Below are 16,909 nucleotides of genomic sequence, written 5' to 3'. Positions count from 1 at the left end.
GTAAAGAATTTTTGGTGAGATTTTTCATTTTTTGTGACTGATGAGAACCTTAAAAGAAAGAAATTATTGATAAACTGTGGATGATCAATTGTGGTTTATGAAGCGGATGGGAGGCATACTAAGCCCTAAAGTAATGATTGATGATCTGTGCTCGTCAGAATTCCAGGATCAGGATGGAAATCGTTCGCACTTGTTAAAAAGAAAGGAGGAACAGGAAAATGGAAGACAGAAATGTAAGTGGATTGAACGGAGGTGTAATATGGCTACTAAAATGATAACACCGGTGCATTAATTATACCAAAATTCATGAAGATCGCATCATGTCTGTCATATATGGCTACAGACTTAAAGTACAAGAGATACAGATTCGGAAACTTTTCCAGTATTCACACAAACCCAATTGGTCTCTACCTCGCTGACAAGTATGTGAGGAGCTGTCTGCACAACAAGCTCCATCTACCAACGTTCATCACGCACATTTGAAACAATTTCTTTTTCAACTCCTTTTCCTTTACTTTCTAATCCTCCTTATGAGGATCATCATTTTCAGACTGCTGCTTCTGGGCCTCCGCGGGAAAGTATTTTATACCAACCAAATCACCAACTCGACTGATAACCTGTCAAAATTGGGGCAACTGCAGTTATTATCTATGTTAACCTCTCATACATTCAACTGACCAACATAACTTCAGATCCGCAAAACTCAACACGACACAACACAATTATACACTCCTTCGGCTTTGAACATACTTTTCTAGCTTTTTGCCTTAACTTTTGAACCCTCATATCATATACATCAAAATACATATATACATATTGGTGGGAAGTGTGTAAGAAAAACAAATAACTTTCCCAGTATTTGTCACTCGTAAATTCCACCAAGGGTGAAATGTATCAAATAGAATCAGGAGGACAATGTTCTCCACCGAGAAACAACGATAATAATCAGTCAGAACAAGCAATTGAAGAACTATAGGTTTCATCAACAATATATTCTATATGACAGCTGTAAACTGTATTAAAAAAGTGAATAGGCTAGTTGTTGTAATTTTGCAAGTATTCTCACTAATTTTTTACCACAAAATAGTTCTCTTCACTAAATAAACTGGAGTAAGCCAAGTAAATTGTTTCATTTTGAGTCTTCATTTATTCTCCATAATGGTGACATTAAAACGTGTAGGTAAAATAAATTGTACAAGTCCAGCGTTTTGTTTGATGAAGAAATAGAAGATGAAAAAAACAGAAAAACTACAGCAAAACGGTAAAGTAAAAATCTATAGTAGGTAACCAAAGTAAAGGCTCACCTCTAAGGCTTTAAGGAGGTCATCCTTTGTATGCGAAGCAGATATGCAAATGCGAGCCCTTGCCAGAAGAAGAGGAGTAGCTGGAAAAGCAACAGTGACAACAGCTACCTGACCAACCACAAGCAAAGTAACACTCACCTTGAGAAAACTTCGAATAGAACTACTACTACGGATGGAACTATCACGCTAGCCACATAATGCAGACTTACATTCTGATTCAGGCATTCCCTAGAAAAAGCAGGAATTTTTGCAGGGTTGTAAAGCATTATAGGCATTACTGGAGAATCGTTATCTCCAAGAACTTCAAATCCCATTTTCTGTAGCTCAGACCTAAAAAAGTTACTGTTTTCACGTATCCTGGCAAGTTTCTGAGCACCTGTTTAGCAATGAAAAGAAAATAATGTGTTCATACGAAAACATGGGCACACTCTAATATGACGATCCTATGGACAAAAACTATTCTAACCTCTACTAGATCCATCCTCTCCAAGAATAACTTTAATGGAAGATATGATTTGCTGAGCAGCTGGTGGTGATATAGATGTAGCATAGAGGTGAGCTGGACATGTGTACTTGAGATATTTGATAAGCTCCTGAAATGACATGAAAAACACATATAGACATGAACCCGGTGGTATATCACTTTTCTAGAATCTAGGATATGAATTTGGCAATGACACATTCACTAAAATATATATCACTTTATACTATAAGAAAAATTAAGTTCAATGAGTTCATGCATTTATATGCTTAAAAAATTAGTTGGATGTATTTCATTCTCAGAACTTTTTATTTTCGTCGTATGCGTCTATTTAGTATACTAAATAAATAAATATTTGATGCACGTCTAACAAATGTTTGACTTCTTTTTTGTCCTAACGTAACAACACCTACTAAACTAACAAGTGTCCAATACGTACTCAATAAATATAGTGTCCAAGTGTCCAAGGTGGATCAAAGACATGCTAGCCAAACTAAAGAGCCAGTGCTTCTTAGACAAATACCATATCTAATGAATTCATACATTGAATGCTTCAAGCTTGAAACTGAAACTTTATAAAGTTGATACAAGTTTAGTTGGAAGAAACACCCAAGAAACTAGAGTTAAAAAAATACAACATAGTACAAACCCCAGTTGGTTAACTGAAAACTCTAGGTGGGGCAGAAATCTAGTGGGAAAAGAAGACTAATTCATGATGAGATGAACTTAAGAATTAGAGATATGAAACAAATAATGCTAGGGTCTTCATGACCTATTTTGTCAACCAGTTTCATTTAACAATATCACATATGACATTTTTTAAATCTTAGAATCTGCATATTTATTAGAAAATTCGAACCTTGGATCCTGCAATATAGCCTCCACATGATCCAAATGATTTAGTAAAAGTTCCCATCATGATATCAACGTCAGCAGTGTCCACTCCCAAAAGTTCACAAACACCTCTTCCTGTTTTTCCAACTGCTCCAATGCTGTGAGCCTCATCCAAATAGACATAGGCCTAAAATAACGACAAAAATGGAATGCTAAAAACACAGATCTAAATCAGTAAATGAGAGCATTGTGATCAACATCAAATCAACATTCTTCCGGTCACCTATTTAATTTCGGTTCGAAAGTCAAGGGTAGTTGAGATTTACTTTGCACTAATTTTTTATTACTTTAATTAGGCTCGTGTTGCTTATAAATATTTTTCCCTTTGTACCTTTATTATCATAAAGAAAAATAATAAGAAATATCAACAATCGTGTTTTTCTTTCTGTACTAGGGTTTACACGTAAATTTGTATATGAGTTCTCCAAAATTTGAAGTTGAGTTTGATAATCAAGTTTGCAAGCTTTGGAAGTTTTTGTACAGGCTGGAACAGTCATCGAGAGCTTGGTTTGATAGGTTTACCACTTTCATCAAGTCTCAAGGATACAATCAAGGGCACACGGATCACACTTTATTCACAAAAGTCTCTAAGACTGGGAAAATTGTAGTATTGATTGTCTATGTTGATGACATTGCGCTATCTGAGGATGACACCATTGAGATCATCCAACTAAAAAAGAAGATGGAGGATGAGTTTGAAATTAAAGACTTAGGGAATTTAAAGTACTTCCTTGGGATGGAGGTTGCTAGGTCTAGAGAGGATCTTCGTGTCCCAGAGAAAATACGTACTTGATTATTAGTTGAAATAGGTATGATAGGTGGCCATCCTGCTAATATGCTCATGGAGCTCAATGCCAAACTCGAAAATTCAGGTGACAAGATTCTTGTTGATAAAGAGAAATATCAGTGTCTTGTGTAAAAGCTAATTTACTTGTCTCACACCACGTCTGACATCTCCTATGTTGTGAGTATTGTCGGTCAATTCATGCAAGCTCCTTATGAAAGACCACATGGAGGCAGTTAACAAAAATTTGAGGTACTTAAAAGCAACTCCTGGTAACGAGCTGAGGTTCATGAAGACTAACATAAGGTGTATTGAGGCTATACCAACTCTAACTGAGCAAGGTCTATCGCTAATAGAAAACCCACCTCAGGATATTGCACCTTTCTGTGGGACAATCTTGTTACTTGAAGAAGTAAGAAGCAAGGAGTCGTGGCTCGAAGCAGCGTTGAAGCCGAATAAAGGGTTGAGTCTAGGAATCTGTGAGGAAGTCTGGCTCTAGAAGATGTTGTCTGATCTCGTCAGGACTATGAGGTGCCCTACGAAACTATATTGCGATAACAAGGAGCTATTAGCATTGCCAATAACCAAGTCCAACATGACAAAACCAAACATATGGAGATTGACAATCACTTTATCAAAGAGAGATTGGACAATGGTAGCATCCACATCCCTTACATACCTTTGAGCCAACAGATTGTTGATATACTCAAAAAGGGACTTCTCAGATAAAACTTTGATTCATGTATTAGCAAGTTGGGTCTTTTCATTTTTACGTACCAACTTGAGGGGGAGATTGAAAATAGTGGACTTGGATCATGTTGAAAGTCCAATGTAGTTGAGATTTACTTTGCTCTAATTTTTATTATTTTAATTACGTTCGTGTTTCCTATAAATATTTTTTCCTATGTACCTTTATTATCATAAGAAAATAATAAGAAATATCAGCATCGTGGTTTTTCTCCCTATACTAAGGTTTCCACGTAAATTTGTGTTTGTTCTACATTTTTACTTTCAATAATTTCAATTGCAAACGTATGTTACACACACACATATACTATATAGCCAATGTTTCTCTTGGCTTTTGTTTTTTCCCATCTCAAGAAGTCGGTCATCTTTAAATTAAGAATGTGTTCTTGCCTCTTGGATTAATGAAATGGGGGGATCTTAGTTTAGAGAACAGCACTTATGGCCTGAGTGAATAACTCAGGCATAATTACCTTATATTTCTTGCAAATGGCAACAATTTCTGGGAGTTTGCATATTTCCCCTTCCATGCTGTAAATGCCTTCCACGACAACAATTATCTTCTTCCAAGGCCTGTGTGTCCTAGGTTGCCCATCAGCAATTTGCTCTCTCAAAACTTTATCCAAATGTGATGGAGCTAAAAAACAGGGAAAGGGGAATCAAAAAAATTAGGGTTCCTACAATGATCAGAGATTACAATTGTCAGAAGAAACAAATAAGGTTCTATACCACTTACTATTATGTTGAAAAACACGAATTGTAGCACCTGATCCCCGAGCACCGTTAACTATTGAATTATGGTTCAATGAATCGCTAATAATTAGCCCTCCCTGCAGTTGAACAAATGGTCAGATTTTCAAGCACTTCTTGTTGAACATGCAAGAGCAAATTTTTAATTAGTGTGTATCCGTTTACCTTCCCTATTAGAACTGGAAGAATGGCAGAGTTTGTTACATAGCCCATACCAAATACTAGAGCAGACGGCTTTCCAACAAAGTTAGCCACGCATACCTCTAATTCTTCGTGCAATGAAGTGGTTCCTAAGACCAAAATAGTGATTTAGTAATCCTAGATGCGACTAGAAACATGGTGCAAAAGTCCATTAGTTCTAGTTACCTCCATCAACACGAGCACTACAGGTGCTTGGAGAGAACCTTTTTAATGATTCAATTACACGAGGGGTGCAATACTCATCTGCTGCAGCAAAGCCTAGATAATTGTATGATCCCAGGTTCAGACACCTTGAGACATTTGTGGTTCGCCTGCATGATAAATGTATAAAGAAGAAACTATTGTCAAATTCCTACACATAGCACAAATCCAACGAGATGTAGAAAAGAGAGTATAGCAGCCCGTGTGGAAAGTACAGGGGAGGATCACAGAAAGGAAAAGGAAAATGAACATGCTAGAGGGAATTCATCAGAGACAAACTTCAGCGTCTTGTTACAATCATTGGAGTAACGCTCAACCACATCAAACCAAGCATCTGGTGCACTTGCTATAGGTCGTCCAAAACAGTCCTGCCCGGAAAATAATGTATAAGGTTAAGGAGAAAATGAGGACGTATCTGCTTTCTAGAATAGAATTATTGGATTGTAGTTGAAATCATAATCAATGAGCTCCAGTTTATCAAATGAAGGAGTTGAAACTGATGAGCAGTAGAAAGGCAGGCAACAGTCAGTGTACATAAGCTCGTACCTCGACTCATCACAATGAACGGTGAGTAGAATAATCATGATATCATGTACTGTAGTGCTTTTTAACAAGATTGTTAATAGCAACAATGTGCGAGAGAAATATGGTTTGGGTGGATGTTTTGTAATTGAAAAACTAAACAAATAACAACAAATATCATTACAGGCAGTGAATTCAACTTTAAATCCGATACCTGAATGCGAAGATACAGCCGACGGATGTAAAAATCCTCTAGGCCTAAGCAGATCGGAGCGTATCCCTGGGGAAGGGAATCACGAGGTGCAAAATGGCAGAATTAGGGACCATATAAGCATTGAGAAGTGAAAAATGAAAATTCGGAAGGCGTTGCAGACCTGAAGATTGCTAGAGTTCCACCAATCAAAAATTTTTCTGAAAAAATCGCGGAATTGACCAAAGGCGAAGAGGAGGCCATAGCTAAAATAGGTGGTCAAGGCGGTCAAATACGGGATGGTAATCATTAGGAACTATATTGGCCGGGAAATTGTGATGCTCTTTCGGCAATGGATCGATCCGGAAGCTAACCCTCCGTTTGAAACCCTGGATTTAAAAAGATTTCAAATCAAAACAATTTCTGATGTTTTGAATGAAAAATTAAAAACTATTATAATTCTAAATCTTGGTTTGATCCCAGAAAAAAAAAATTCCAAAATCGGTCAGATTTGGAAGGATTCTAAATTAAAATGGCCCTAATTCCAAATTTGTCGTATTGTAGAATCTGCTGAATCGCTGAAATAAAGAACAACAAAATAATAATAAATAGTAGTAGTAGTACTTCGATTCCGGCAAGCTTCGGGATGGAGGCGCTACGGTGAAATGTGGCGGCGTGAAGTTGCAGAGAGCAATCAGGGGGGGGGCAATGGGTTGCAAAAAGCGAAGGCGGGGGTGTTTGTAGCTGCTGCAGGGAGAGAGTGAAGAAGAAGGAAATGTGCCGGTCGTTTGGTGGCGGCAGCGCCAATGAGAAAAGTGGTGGGGGTGGGAAAAGGAATATCGAGAATGGTAAGAGTAAGGAGGGTGTTCGGCTATAGATGTAACGCACCTCTATTGATAATATCCATCTTCCTCTCTCCTTCACTTTTCAAAACCATTTTTTCTTTTAGAGTACATGGGTTGAGTTAATTAGTTGTACAAAAGTTGAATACATAAATTTAGATATACTAATAAAAGCAAAGTTCTATATTATGTTGTTAAATATGTGTTTCTTTTTTCTTTTTTTTTTTTGGTCCGATTTAATAATTTGATTCTAGTTTTAAAAAATATTTAAATTTATTTTATATTATACATAATCTTATTTATTTAACCGACTATAAGTTATTATTAATTTGTTTATAAATATAGTTTATGTTTAACAAATTTATTAGATTGGAATGTTAGTCCTTCCGATTTTGAAAACCTTCGTAAAAATAGTCCCCAAATAGTCCCCAATACATTTTTTCTATAATTTTATCAAACTAAAAGACCAAATTCTAGTTATAAACCAACTAAATTCTATCCTTCCAAATTTGTAGTTTACCCTACAAATTTATATAATTATTATTTTGTATCGTTATATAATTTATAATAAAGTACACAATATATATTATATTAAAAAAATGAATTGTAGCATGCCATGGTGTATGTCTAGATGTTTTTATATGTATTTAATATAGTTTTGTTTTTTTTTTTTTTAAATATAAAAGTTAATTTTTTGATACAATAAAAATATTTTTAAAAAATTGTTTTCAATATTTGCAATGTTTGGATCATATAGTACGAAAATAGTTTTCAGAAACATAATTTAGATTGTTTGTCAAACACATGCCGCTGAACATAATAAATCTAAAAACATTTAACCTATTCTCTACGAAATAAGCCCTAAATTACCATCACTCTAAGTTCAAGTTTATGGTCTGAACTTCCTATTGTACTAAAGTATTTAATTGTATAGTCTATTACAAGGGCCTAAACATAAACTTTTTGTAGTCAGACTAAATAAAGTTGTTACCTCCGAGCGAACTTATTTAATTTTATAGACTAACTAAGTTTCTATACGTGTTTTGTTCATTCATTTTAAACATAATTATTGTGAATGTTGTTGTCAAACGTCATGATATGTTTGAACGAACAAAATCACATTCCTTACCTTTTAAAATTTTACTAATTCATAAACATAGATACAAGTGTATCAGTGTGTTATGAATTTTAGAAGTGTATTAGTGTATTATGAATAAAATATAAAATTTTGCTATATTTTGTAAATAATCTCAACAGTTTTGTCTTTTATAATAATTTTTCTATTTCAATTATAATTTAATAAAAAATATTTGAGTGTGCATCTATTGGGCAGCAACACTGTCACGTTTTAAAATTTGCCATATATACTTGTTATTGTCTGTGATGGGAAGGGGATGCATGATGATCTGTCAAATTAGCATATTTGAACAAATCCAGCCAAATAAGGAGAGCCATGTAGCTATCTCCAAAGAGAATTAAACCTCAGTTGGTGTGACGAATTAATTTAAATAATGGAGACTTGATAATATTATTGGACACAATTGTGTGTTTTTTTTTTCTTTGTTCAAAGCCTCATGCATGGTTGCTGTTTGGTTGAGTAGGAGATCTGTGCAATAATTAAGTTAAGTTTGTTTGATTATTGACAGCCCATCGTAAGGAACTTCCAGCATGTATGGGATGAAATACACATAATATTGATATTAAACCCAGCCAATGGACCTCTCTGATGCATTGTTATACGATCAAGAGGAAACCACTTCGAACTAATGGAAACCAGTGAAAGCATAAACCCGGAAAGTAAAACATGTACTTATGTTATATTATATGCCTAAATCTTTTAAAGAACCAAAAGGTCAGTAGTGCAGTTTCGGAACAGAAGGTAAATTAAAGGACAAATACAGAGAGACGACATAACATAGAGTAAAGCTAATGTAATAATTAGGGAGTGATAAATACTAGTGGTGGATATGGAGAGAAAGGATGGTGAGTATGAGAAGGCAAATGACAGATAAATAAGAGATGGCAATGGAAGCAGTAACGCGATTACAAAAGGAGGGGAAATGGTTACAGATGGGGGACCAGCCCGCATGGGTGTTGCCGTACTTGCCCACGTAGCCGATGGCGGTGGCAGCAGAGCAACCGCTGAGCACCAATCCCATCATCAACAAGTCATGGAGACGAAAGAAGAAAAGGATGTAGAAATTGGGCGGGGTGCTGCTGCTTGGACGAGTTGATGAGAAAATTAGAAAGCAGAGGGAGAGAAAACAGAAGGCAGATGCAATAGCGTTAGCAAAAGCAAAGAACTCGAAAGCTGAGGAGTAGTTGTATCGAGCGTCAAAAGGGATACCAAAGACGAGAACGGATTGCTTGGCGGTGAGGATGATCCAGGTAGCAGCCAAAGTGGAGGAGATTACCAGAACTCTGAGGATAATCTGGGAACAAAGATGGAGGTTGGTGATGATGGGCTGATGATCATGATGATGAGAACAAGACTTGGACTCCAATTCCATATCATTGCCATTGGCATTGGCCATGTGATGGGATGAATTAGAAATAGAATTGTTAATTATTAGATGAAGATGGAGAAGAGAATATAATATTTGGGAATGAAAAGAGGGTGATGAGAGGGAGGGGTATTAATAGTGCATGCAAGAAAAGCCAAGGCTATTTGGATGGGTATAAAGTCAAATAGAAGCATAGGAATTCCATACCAAACAGCTTCCACGTTCATATTATTCATTTGGCAACTGCAGTGTGCGAGTGTGGACTTGGATGACATGCCCCCAATCATCCTCATTCTCCGCACACGGTCACACTTAATTACTTTTTTCTTTTCTTCCTTTCCTTTTTCGCTAATTTATAAATTATTCTTTTACAACCGTATCGCATATATGCTCCGGTGAGAGTCCACACCCATCTCATACTCTTATACTTATTCTACCCAAACAAAAATAGATATAATTATTATTATTATTAATTATTTTAAATATTTTCAACAATTTTATCCTTCCAAATAACTACTTTTAATATTATTATCTAAATAAACCTACTTAACAGAATAAAATTCCTAATCTATTTATAAGCAATTTGTGATTCAATTATATAAAACTTGATTTGGTAAGTTCACCCGAATTTGACTTAAAGCAAATTATGATTTAACTTTTTATTGCTCTTTAAAAAAATCAGATGATTTTATTTATTTATTTATTTATTTATTTGTTTGTTCAATTTGTAAGTCATCCGTGGACGGACACTGCTGATGGGTTTGGGGGAATTGGCCATGATTGTATAATGTATCTAATAGCTAACCTAATGAGACAATTCCCACATCTTTCAAGAAAAGAAGATAGGATATTATACGCTAAATGTCTAATAATAGTAAATAAAAAAGTGAAATATGCCCAATTTTCTACATCATACTTTTTCTTCGCCTAACCCATCAATCTTACTTAATTTCATTAATTGCCCTCCTCCACAATAACATAGCATTAACATAATGAACTAATTTAATTTACATTAACCATATCATGATGTATCGAACTGTTCAATCTTTCTTTCTACCTATTATTAAAAATAGATAAATAAATCATACCACATATTTTTTAGAAAATATTATACAAAAATGATTACCAATAGAAAATTTCAAAATTTGCATATCCCTTTGATACTGTTAAAAAAAGTTAAACAAGAAAAGTAATTCAAATCAATGATTGCATTAAGATAAAATCAGGAGCATTTAATTCGAATTAGTAAGCATTTAAATCGAATTAAGAATTTGTCAACCGCAAAAAAACATTCCTAAGACATAGAACAAACTTTTCCCCAAAATAAATGAATAGAATAATTTGTTTTTTTTTTTAATATAACAATTAATTGTGGAAATCAGGATGGAAGCTGAAGCATGTAAGATAAATAAATAGGAACCGTCGTAAACGGTAATTGATCCAATACAATATGTAAATTTCCTAAACTTTTAATTGGTGAATTTCAATTGTGTCTCTTTTTTTTTTTTTTTTTTTTTTTGACAATATGTGAGTAGAAAATCTAACATTTAACTTAAATGTTGATATTACAAACGTCGATTGAGGAGTTTGCAAAAAGATGACCCAAAATTTGGGAAAAAAAACACGAATAACCATTTGTTGATGTCAAATTCAAGTGGAATTATCAAAATACACTCGCATACATGTAGGGAAGTAGTCTCGTCTAACTCTCTCCCGTCTCGTTTGTCTACCTTGATCTCTCTCGGTCTCACACATTTAGTGCTACTCTCGCTTGGTTAGTATCGCTCTCATTTAGTATCATTATTGTCGTTCTCGTCCATCTTGTTTAGTCTCGTTGGTTTCATTCATTTTTACTCCTTTCTCGGAGTCGCTCTTGTCTATTTCAATTGGTGTCACTCTCGCCCATCTCTGTTGGTGTCGCTTGGAGAAGAACCAAGAAAAATGCAGTAGGGAATAAGAAGAAAATGTCAGAGAATAATAAGACCGTGGGAATATGAGAAAAGAAAATGTAGGTATGACGGGTGAAAGGAAGATGAAAAAAACCCTAAATGAATAGCGAAAATAATATCGTAATTTTAGTTGTATCTAAATTTGTTGGCTACTTACTCACATTTAGGCAGCAACATAACATGGGCATTGTGATGGGGAGATATAAACCGAGAAAATTATTGGTTTCCAATTTTAGTTGGGAAGTAGCAAATGACATATGAAATTAGGCTTTCACCAATTACTAATCCCATGCCTAATTAATTAAGTTGATAACCTCTTTAATTATATGTCCAAAAACACATCACGTGACTCTTGAAGATGATGGATAGATAGAGAGGATTTGTTCAAAATTCCCAATATATATATATATATATATATATATATATATATATATATATATATATATATATATATATGACATTACAACCTAAAAAAACAAGTATGAGACCCTACGGTGTTTTGGGTCTTTAGGTATCTTCATTTTCTTTTAACGCGGATATGTATTCGAGTAATAATATTTTAATAAAGTGGCCGATCGACATAAACACGGGGTGGAAATAACAATTGCACCTTTCAATATTATGCTTTAAAAGTTAAATTCTCAAACTTAACTTTTAGAATGGTAAATTGTGTCTTTAAACTTTCAAATGTAGAAATAAAGTTCTCGAACTACGATGAATGTTCAATCTCTAAAAATTTATAAATTTAAACCATTTTGGACAATTTAGGATAATCTTATACATGTTTGTCTTGCTACTCTATGTTAAATTGCTAACTGTGAAGTGATTATAAAAGTTCTAGACGTTTTGTCAAGGACTTCTTGAGATCCTTTAATCAATTTACATCCTATTAATGCCTAATTTTTTTTAAAATTTAAATTTAGGAGTTAAAAACATGGATCTCAACGCCTCCGCTCTACTTTCCGACTCTACCCTTAGCTATTCCCTTCTTCCACAAAAGCTCTTAGAATCACAATGAAATAGATTTTGCAATTAGAAAATATACAAACTTAAATTATATCATTTAAAACAACAATTCAAAACATATTTATAAATTCAATTTTAACGAATTAACATTCTATTGCAAAAAAAGGGAAGAAGGTCAAAAGAAAAAAAGAGTCAATATTGAGGTAGAGAAAAGGAAAATCATAAACATGTAAAAAAGAAAAATAATGGAAATCAAGCATTAGATTTGATTTTTACATCTATAACAAAAGTTGGATGGTTTGATTTTAATATTTGGAGGTTTAAATGGTCCAGTTTTAGAAATTGATAGGTGTAATTTTTACAAAATTTGAGGTGGTGTTTGGGCGGAACTAATAGCCCACCTCTAAAGATATAGGATGATTATTGTATTTTAATAATATTTGTTACAAATCTTCTACTAATCATCTCCTTAGGGTTATTATTATTTTTATTTTTACAATTAAGATAATAAATAAAATAAAATAAATGTAGAGAATATTGGGAGAGAGAGAGAGAGAGAGAGAGCAGCGTTAGAGGTAGAGGTAGAGGTAGAGGTAGTGGGGTCGGTAGGAAAGGCATAATTCTGTGAGACAGAAAGAAAGAAAGCAAGAAAGAAAGAAAGAAGGGAGAGAGTGAAAGCGAAAGGGTTTTCGCTTCTCCTATCTCCAACCTTACCATAGTTTTTCTTTGTATTCCTCTTCCTTCGTACGCATACTATTAGGGTTCCTTCTCTTCTTCCCATTTATCCGATCATCATCACTGACTCACCATCCACCAAGATGATAGACTTCGCTCGGGTGCAAAAGGAGCTCCAAGAATGCACTAAAGACATTGAGGCTTCTGGTATTAGAGTCACCCCCAAATCCGATAGTCTTTCCCATTTGCTCGGTACCATTCCTGGTCCTATCTCTACTCCTTACGAAGGTGGCACTTTCCAAATTGACATTACATTGCCAGGTCCCCTTCTATTGCTCCTTACTTTTCTTCTACCTCATCATTAATATATCTGCCTTCTTTTCTTCAACCATTAGAGCTACACAATCTATGATTCGGTGGATGAGGGATTTTCATTTGAAAATTCCATTCATAATTTCATGACATGACATCTTTTAAATTGTTAACAGCCCACGCTAGAAGCCTTTTTTTTCTTTGAAGTTTCTCCTATCCTTTCTCAATTTTTGTTTTGTTAAAAACTGAGTAGAACCAAGCCCTTGAGCATTATTTCTTAACTTCCAATTAATGATTGAGAGTTTTTTTAAGTTTTATTGAACCTGTTTATTTAACAATCCTGTTACACATTTACGGCATGAATAAAACCATTTTCCAATAAGAGCTTTGTGGAAAGAACCATTCCTTGCTTTGTTGAAATTTTATGGTAAAAGATTGTAATTTCTCCATGTCTTTTCCAAGACATTTTATCATGCTCCTCGAGTATGTATAACATATCCTTACCTGTTTTATCAAGGTTTAAAGAGGAAAATATTTCTATATTGATGGCAAGGGAAGTTCCTCTTTAAGTAATATAATGCGTAACTGAATACAACAGAAAGCTTACAGCTCTGAATTAAAAATCAAATAACAATTGTAGAAGAAATAAAATTAATTGACAAATTACATTTATTATCATAATATCCTCGATGGACTATGGAGATTAAAAACTCTTATCTTGACCAAAAAACCTTGAAGAACAGGGACGACAGATCCCCGGTGAAAATGTCGGTGAGTTTAGATGAAGATTTAACCGGTAAAAGCTTCAAAGAACCATGTAGCAATCAATTTTGATATGGTTTGTTTGATCGTGAAACGTTGGATTGGAAGCAATGACTATCACCACTTGATTATCACAAAACACCAAAGCTGGAGCTAAAAAAGAGACCTTCAAATCAGAAAATAGACTACCAATCCATGTTAGCTTTTGGGAAACACTTGCCAATGCTTGTTATTCAGCTTCATCTGAAGAGCGCGGAATAGTAGCTTGTTTTTTGTATTTCCCATGCAACCATTGTGTTGCCTAAAAAGATGCAAAAATCAGTGATAGATCTTTGAGTATCAGGACATGATCTCCAATCAGAGTCAACAAAAGCTTTTAACCAAAATTTAGTTGTTGGTTTAATGAGGATCCCTCGCCCAGTAGTTCAGTTTGGGTACCAAATAAGGTGATGTGTAGGCATCAAATGATCTGTATGAGGCTTGGAAATGATTTGACTTAGTTAATTGACTGCAGAAGAAATGTTTGGGCGAGATGTCTGAAGAAACAGAGTACCCGATTGAGCAGTCAATTTTAGATTAGGTATTATAGGAGAACTTACTGGTTTAGAGGCAAAAGATCAGAATCTTCAACAATCTGCAAGCAATATTTTTGTTGAGATAGGAATAATCCTTGTGAAGATCTTGACAATTCCAAGCTTAAAGAAAGATTGAGCATCACCCAAATCTTTAAGAAGAAAATGAGAGCGCTAGAAACTTTTGACTGAAGCAATTTCATGGTGATGGTTCAGTGAGTAGTATATCATCTACATGTACTAATATAGCAACAAAACTTGACCATGACCTTTGTGAATAATGATTAGTTAGCTTTAGACTGAGTAAACCCATGAGATATCAATATAAAGACCGTGAGAAACTTGCTGAAGTCCCACATGCGAAAACACAGTTTCAAAACACTGCCTTGTCTAACCCTTAACATGTATCTTAGACATGATTTTTTTTCTTTTTCCCTTGCAGATGGGTATCCATTTGAGCCTCCCAAAATGCAGTTTGCTACAAAAGTCTGGTAATGACGACCTCCTTTTTTTCTACACAATCTTGATATCTCTTACGTGTGCATGAAGTGCTTTCGTGTTTACTTGATGGAGTTGCTTTACAGAGAACATGTGTGTTTACGATGCATATGTGTATGTATATTTTGATGCCATCAAATAATTTATATATATATTAATTTTAACCGTAAGGGAACTTCATGTTATTGGCCTAGTTCAACATATGTGAATATGGTTATGTGTAACTATGGAGTTTGGTCTATTATGTTTTGAAGGCACCCTAATATTAGTAGTCAAAGTGGTGCAATTTGCCTGGACATTTTGAAGGATCAGTGGAGCCCCGCACTTACGTTGAAGACAGCCCTGCTCTCTGTGCAGGCACTGTTGTCTGCTCCTCAACCTGATGATCCTCAAGATGCTGTCGTGGCACAACAGGTATTGTCAGCTCTATCTTGAATGCATGGATGTTCGTTCTTTTTGTCTTTGGATGTTGGTATTGAAGACGTCAACTTTAGATTGTATCAAAAAAGATTTTAACAATATGTATTGCTGCAGTATCTTAGAGACTACCAGACTTTTGCTGGCACAGCTCGATATTGGACAGAAACTTTTGCCAAGACGTCATCTCTTGGGGTGGAAGAAAAGGTTAAAGCCTTAACTTTGGTTTTGCATGTTGTGTGCATGATAAATTATATATAGTTTCGAGTTTGAGGAGTAGTTCGAATGAAAGCGTGCGTTTGTGGTTTGTGTGTTAACTGAAGATTGATGTGAAGGAAATGGTGCAGGTTCAGAAACTCATGGAGATGGGATTCCCCGAGGCTCAAGTAAGGAGCAGTTTGGAAGCTGTGGGTTGGGATGAAAATTTGGCTTTGGAAAAACTCTGCTCCGGTTAGAGTCTCACTCCTCTGCCACCCGCCAAACATAGGAGTATATATTTGATCCAAAGGGTCGTATCTATATTATAGCCCCTTTTTAATTTTTTTTTAAAAATTTTAATTTATGTTTCTAGGAGCTATGTTCCATTTTTAATGCCCCCATCAATTCCCCCTACCATTTCTCTTCACTGATATGGCTTCAAATTCTGGTCTTCTGTTGAGTTTTGGTTTACATCACTTATTTTAATTCATAACTCTTTTCTTAATTTGAAGAAGTACATGGATGATAGTTGCACCCTAAGCTTCAAGACAGAAGATATTATCATTGAAAAAAAAAAGATGGTGAGACATTTTCAGCAGTAATGGGTTTCTTTTGGATTTATTATCTTCCATTTTCAGGAAAATCACACATCCAGATAGTACTGAGAACTGTTCTTCCGTCGCAATGTAGTTTAGTTTGAGTGACCTAGGACAGTTGTTTTTTCTTCCTTGAAGTAGATGTTCAAAGTTTCAATCATCCATTTGTTGAATTAAGAAAACATAGAAATTGATCTATAAGATTTAAATTGGTCTTTGAAATAATTATATCCTTTTGGAATGGTGTAGACAAAATATTGTTGAGAAAAACTTAAAAAGGAATGGTGTGTACGAATGGATGTGAAAATACAAATATGGAGTTGGAAAAAATGGAGCAGAAAGAAACCAAGTTTCTGAATTCACCTCGCAATGTGGCACGAGTGGGGTTGTGACAAAGTATACCAAGGGAATTTGATATTTTGTGATATATATATATATATATATATATATATATATATATATATATATATATAATTATTAAAAAGGTTGAACAAAGTTGCGTGGACCTGCCAAGATTTCTCATTTTGTTATTGAACAGATGATCAAG

The 16,909-nt window shown here is 34.7% G+C and overlaps 2 protein-coding genes across 2 annotated transcripts; one reads left to right on the top strand and one right to left on the bottom strand.

Annotated features, from left to right (window-relative positions):
- Positions 1–260: 260 nt before the first annotated feature.
- On the bottom strand, positions 261–7,020 carry LOC103502283 (long chain base biosynthesis protein 2a). Its single transcript, XM_008466158.3, has 13 exons — positions 6,696–7,020; positions 6,256–6,460; positions 6,096–6,161; positions 5,639–5,727; positions 5,324–5,469; positions 5,123–5,247; positions 4,944–5,037; positions 4,681–4,844; positions 2,645–2,806; positions 1,771–1,897; positions 1,514–1,680; positions 1,305–1,412; positions 261–617 (listed from the first exon to the last, which is right to left on the bottom strand). Exons 2-13 carry the CDS (start codon positions 6,379–6,381, stop codon positions 519–521), a joined length of 1,473 nt encoding a protein of 490 aa, XP_008464380.1. The 5' UTR covers positions 6,382–6,460; positions 6,696–7,020; the 3' UTR covers positions 261–518.
- A 5,791-nt stretch (positions 7,021–12,811) lies between these two features.
- On the top strand, positions 12,812–16,271 carry LOC103502281 (ubiquitin-conjugating enzyme E2 27). Its single transcript, XM_008466156.3, has 5 exons — positions 12,812–13,328; positions 15,096–15,144; positions 15,406–15,565; positions 15,686–15,775; positions 15,916–16,271. Exons 1-5 carry the CDS (start codon positions 13,151–13,153, stop codon positions 16,021–16,023), a joined length of 585 nt encoding a protein of 194 aa, XP_008464378.1. The 5' UTR covers positions 12,812–13,150; the 3' UTR covers positions 16,024–16,271.
- The last annotated feature ends 638 nt before the right edge of the window (positions 16,272–16,909 follow it).

This window comes from Cucumis melo, chromosome 2 (assembly GCF_025177605.1).
Source record: "Cucumis melo cultivar AY chromosome 2, USDA_Cmelo_AY_1.0, whole genome shotgun sequence".
Lineage (NCBI taxonomy): Eukaryota > Viridiplantae > Streptophyta > Magnoliopsida > Cucurbitales > Cucurbitaceae > Cucumis > Cucumis melo.
This window is presented reverse-complemented; position numbering and strand designations above follow the sequence as displayed.

Excerpts from the sequence above, each read along its gene's own strand:
- LOC103502281 (XM_008466156.3), top strand. The coding sequence starts at position 13,151 with ATGATAGACTTCGCTCGGGTGCAAAAGGAGCTCCAAGAATGCACTAAA. Across the intron at positions 13,329-15,095 it reads AATTGACATTACATTGCCAG|ATGGGTATCCATTTGAGCCT; the intron begins GTCCCCTTCTAT and ends TTTCCCTTGCAG. Across the intron at positions 15,566-15,685 it reads ATGCTGTCGTGGCACAACAG|TATCTTAGAGACTACCAGAC; the intron begins GTATTGTCAGCT and ends GTATTGCTGCAG.
- LOC103502283 (XM_008466158.3), bottom strand. The coding sequence starts at position 6,381 with ATGATTACCATCCCGTATTTGACCGCCTTGACCACCTATTTTAGCTAT. Across the intron at positions 5,248-5,323 it reads TAGTGCTCGTGTTGATGGAG|GAACCACTTCATTGCACGAA; the intron begins GTAACTAGAACT and ends TTTTGGTCTTAG. Across the intron at positions 2,807-4,680 it reads CCATTTGCAAGAAATATAAG|GCCTATGTCTATTTGGATGA; the intron begins GTAATTATGCCT and ends TCGTTATTTTAG.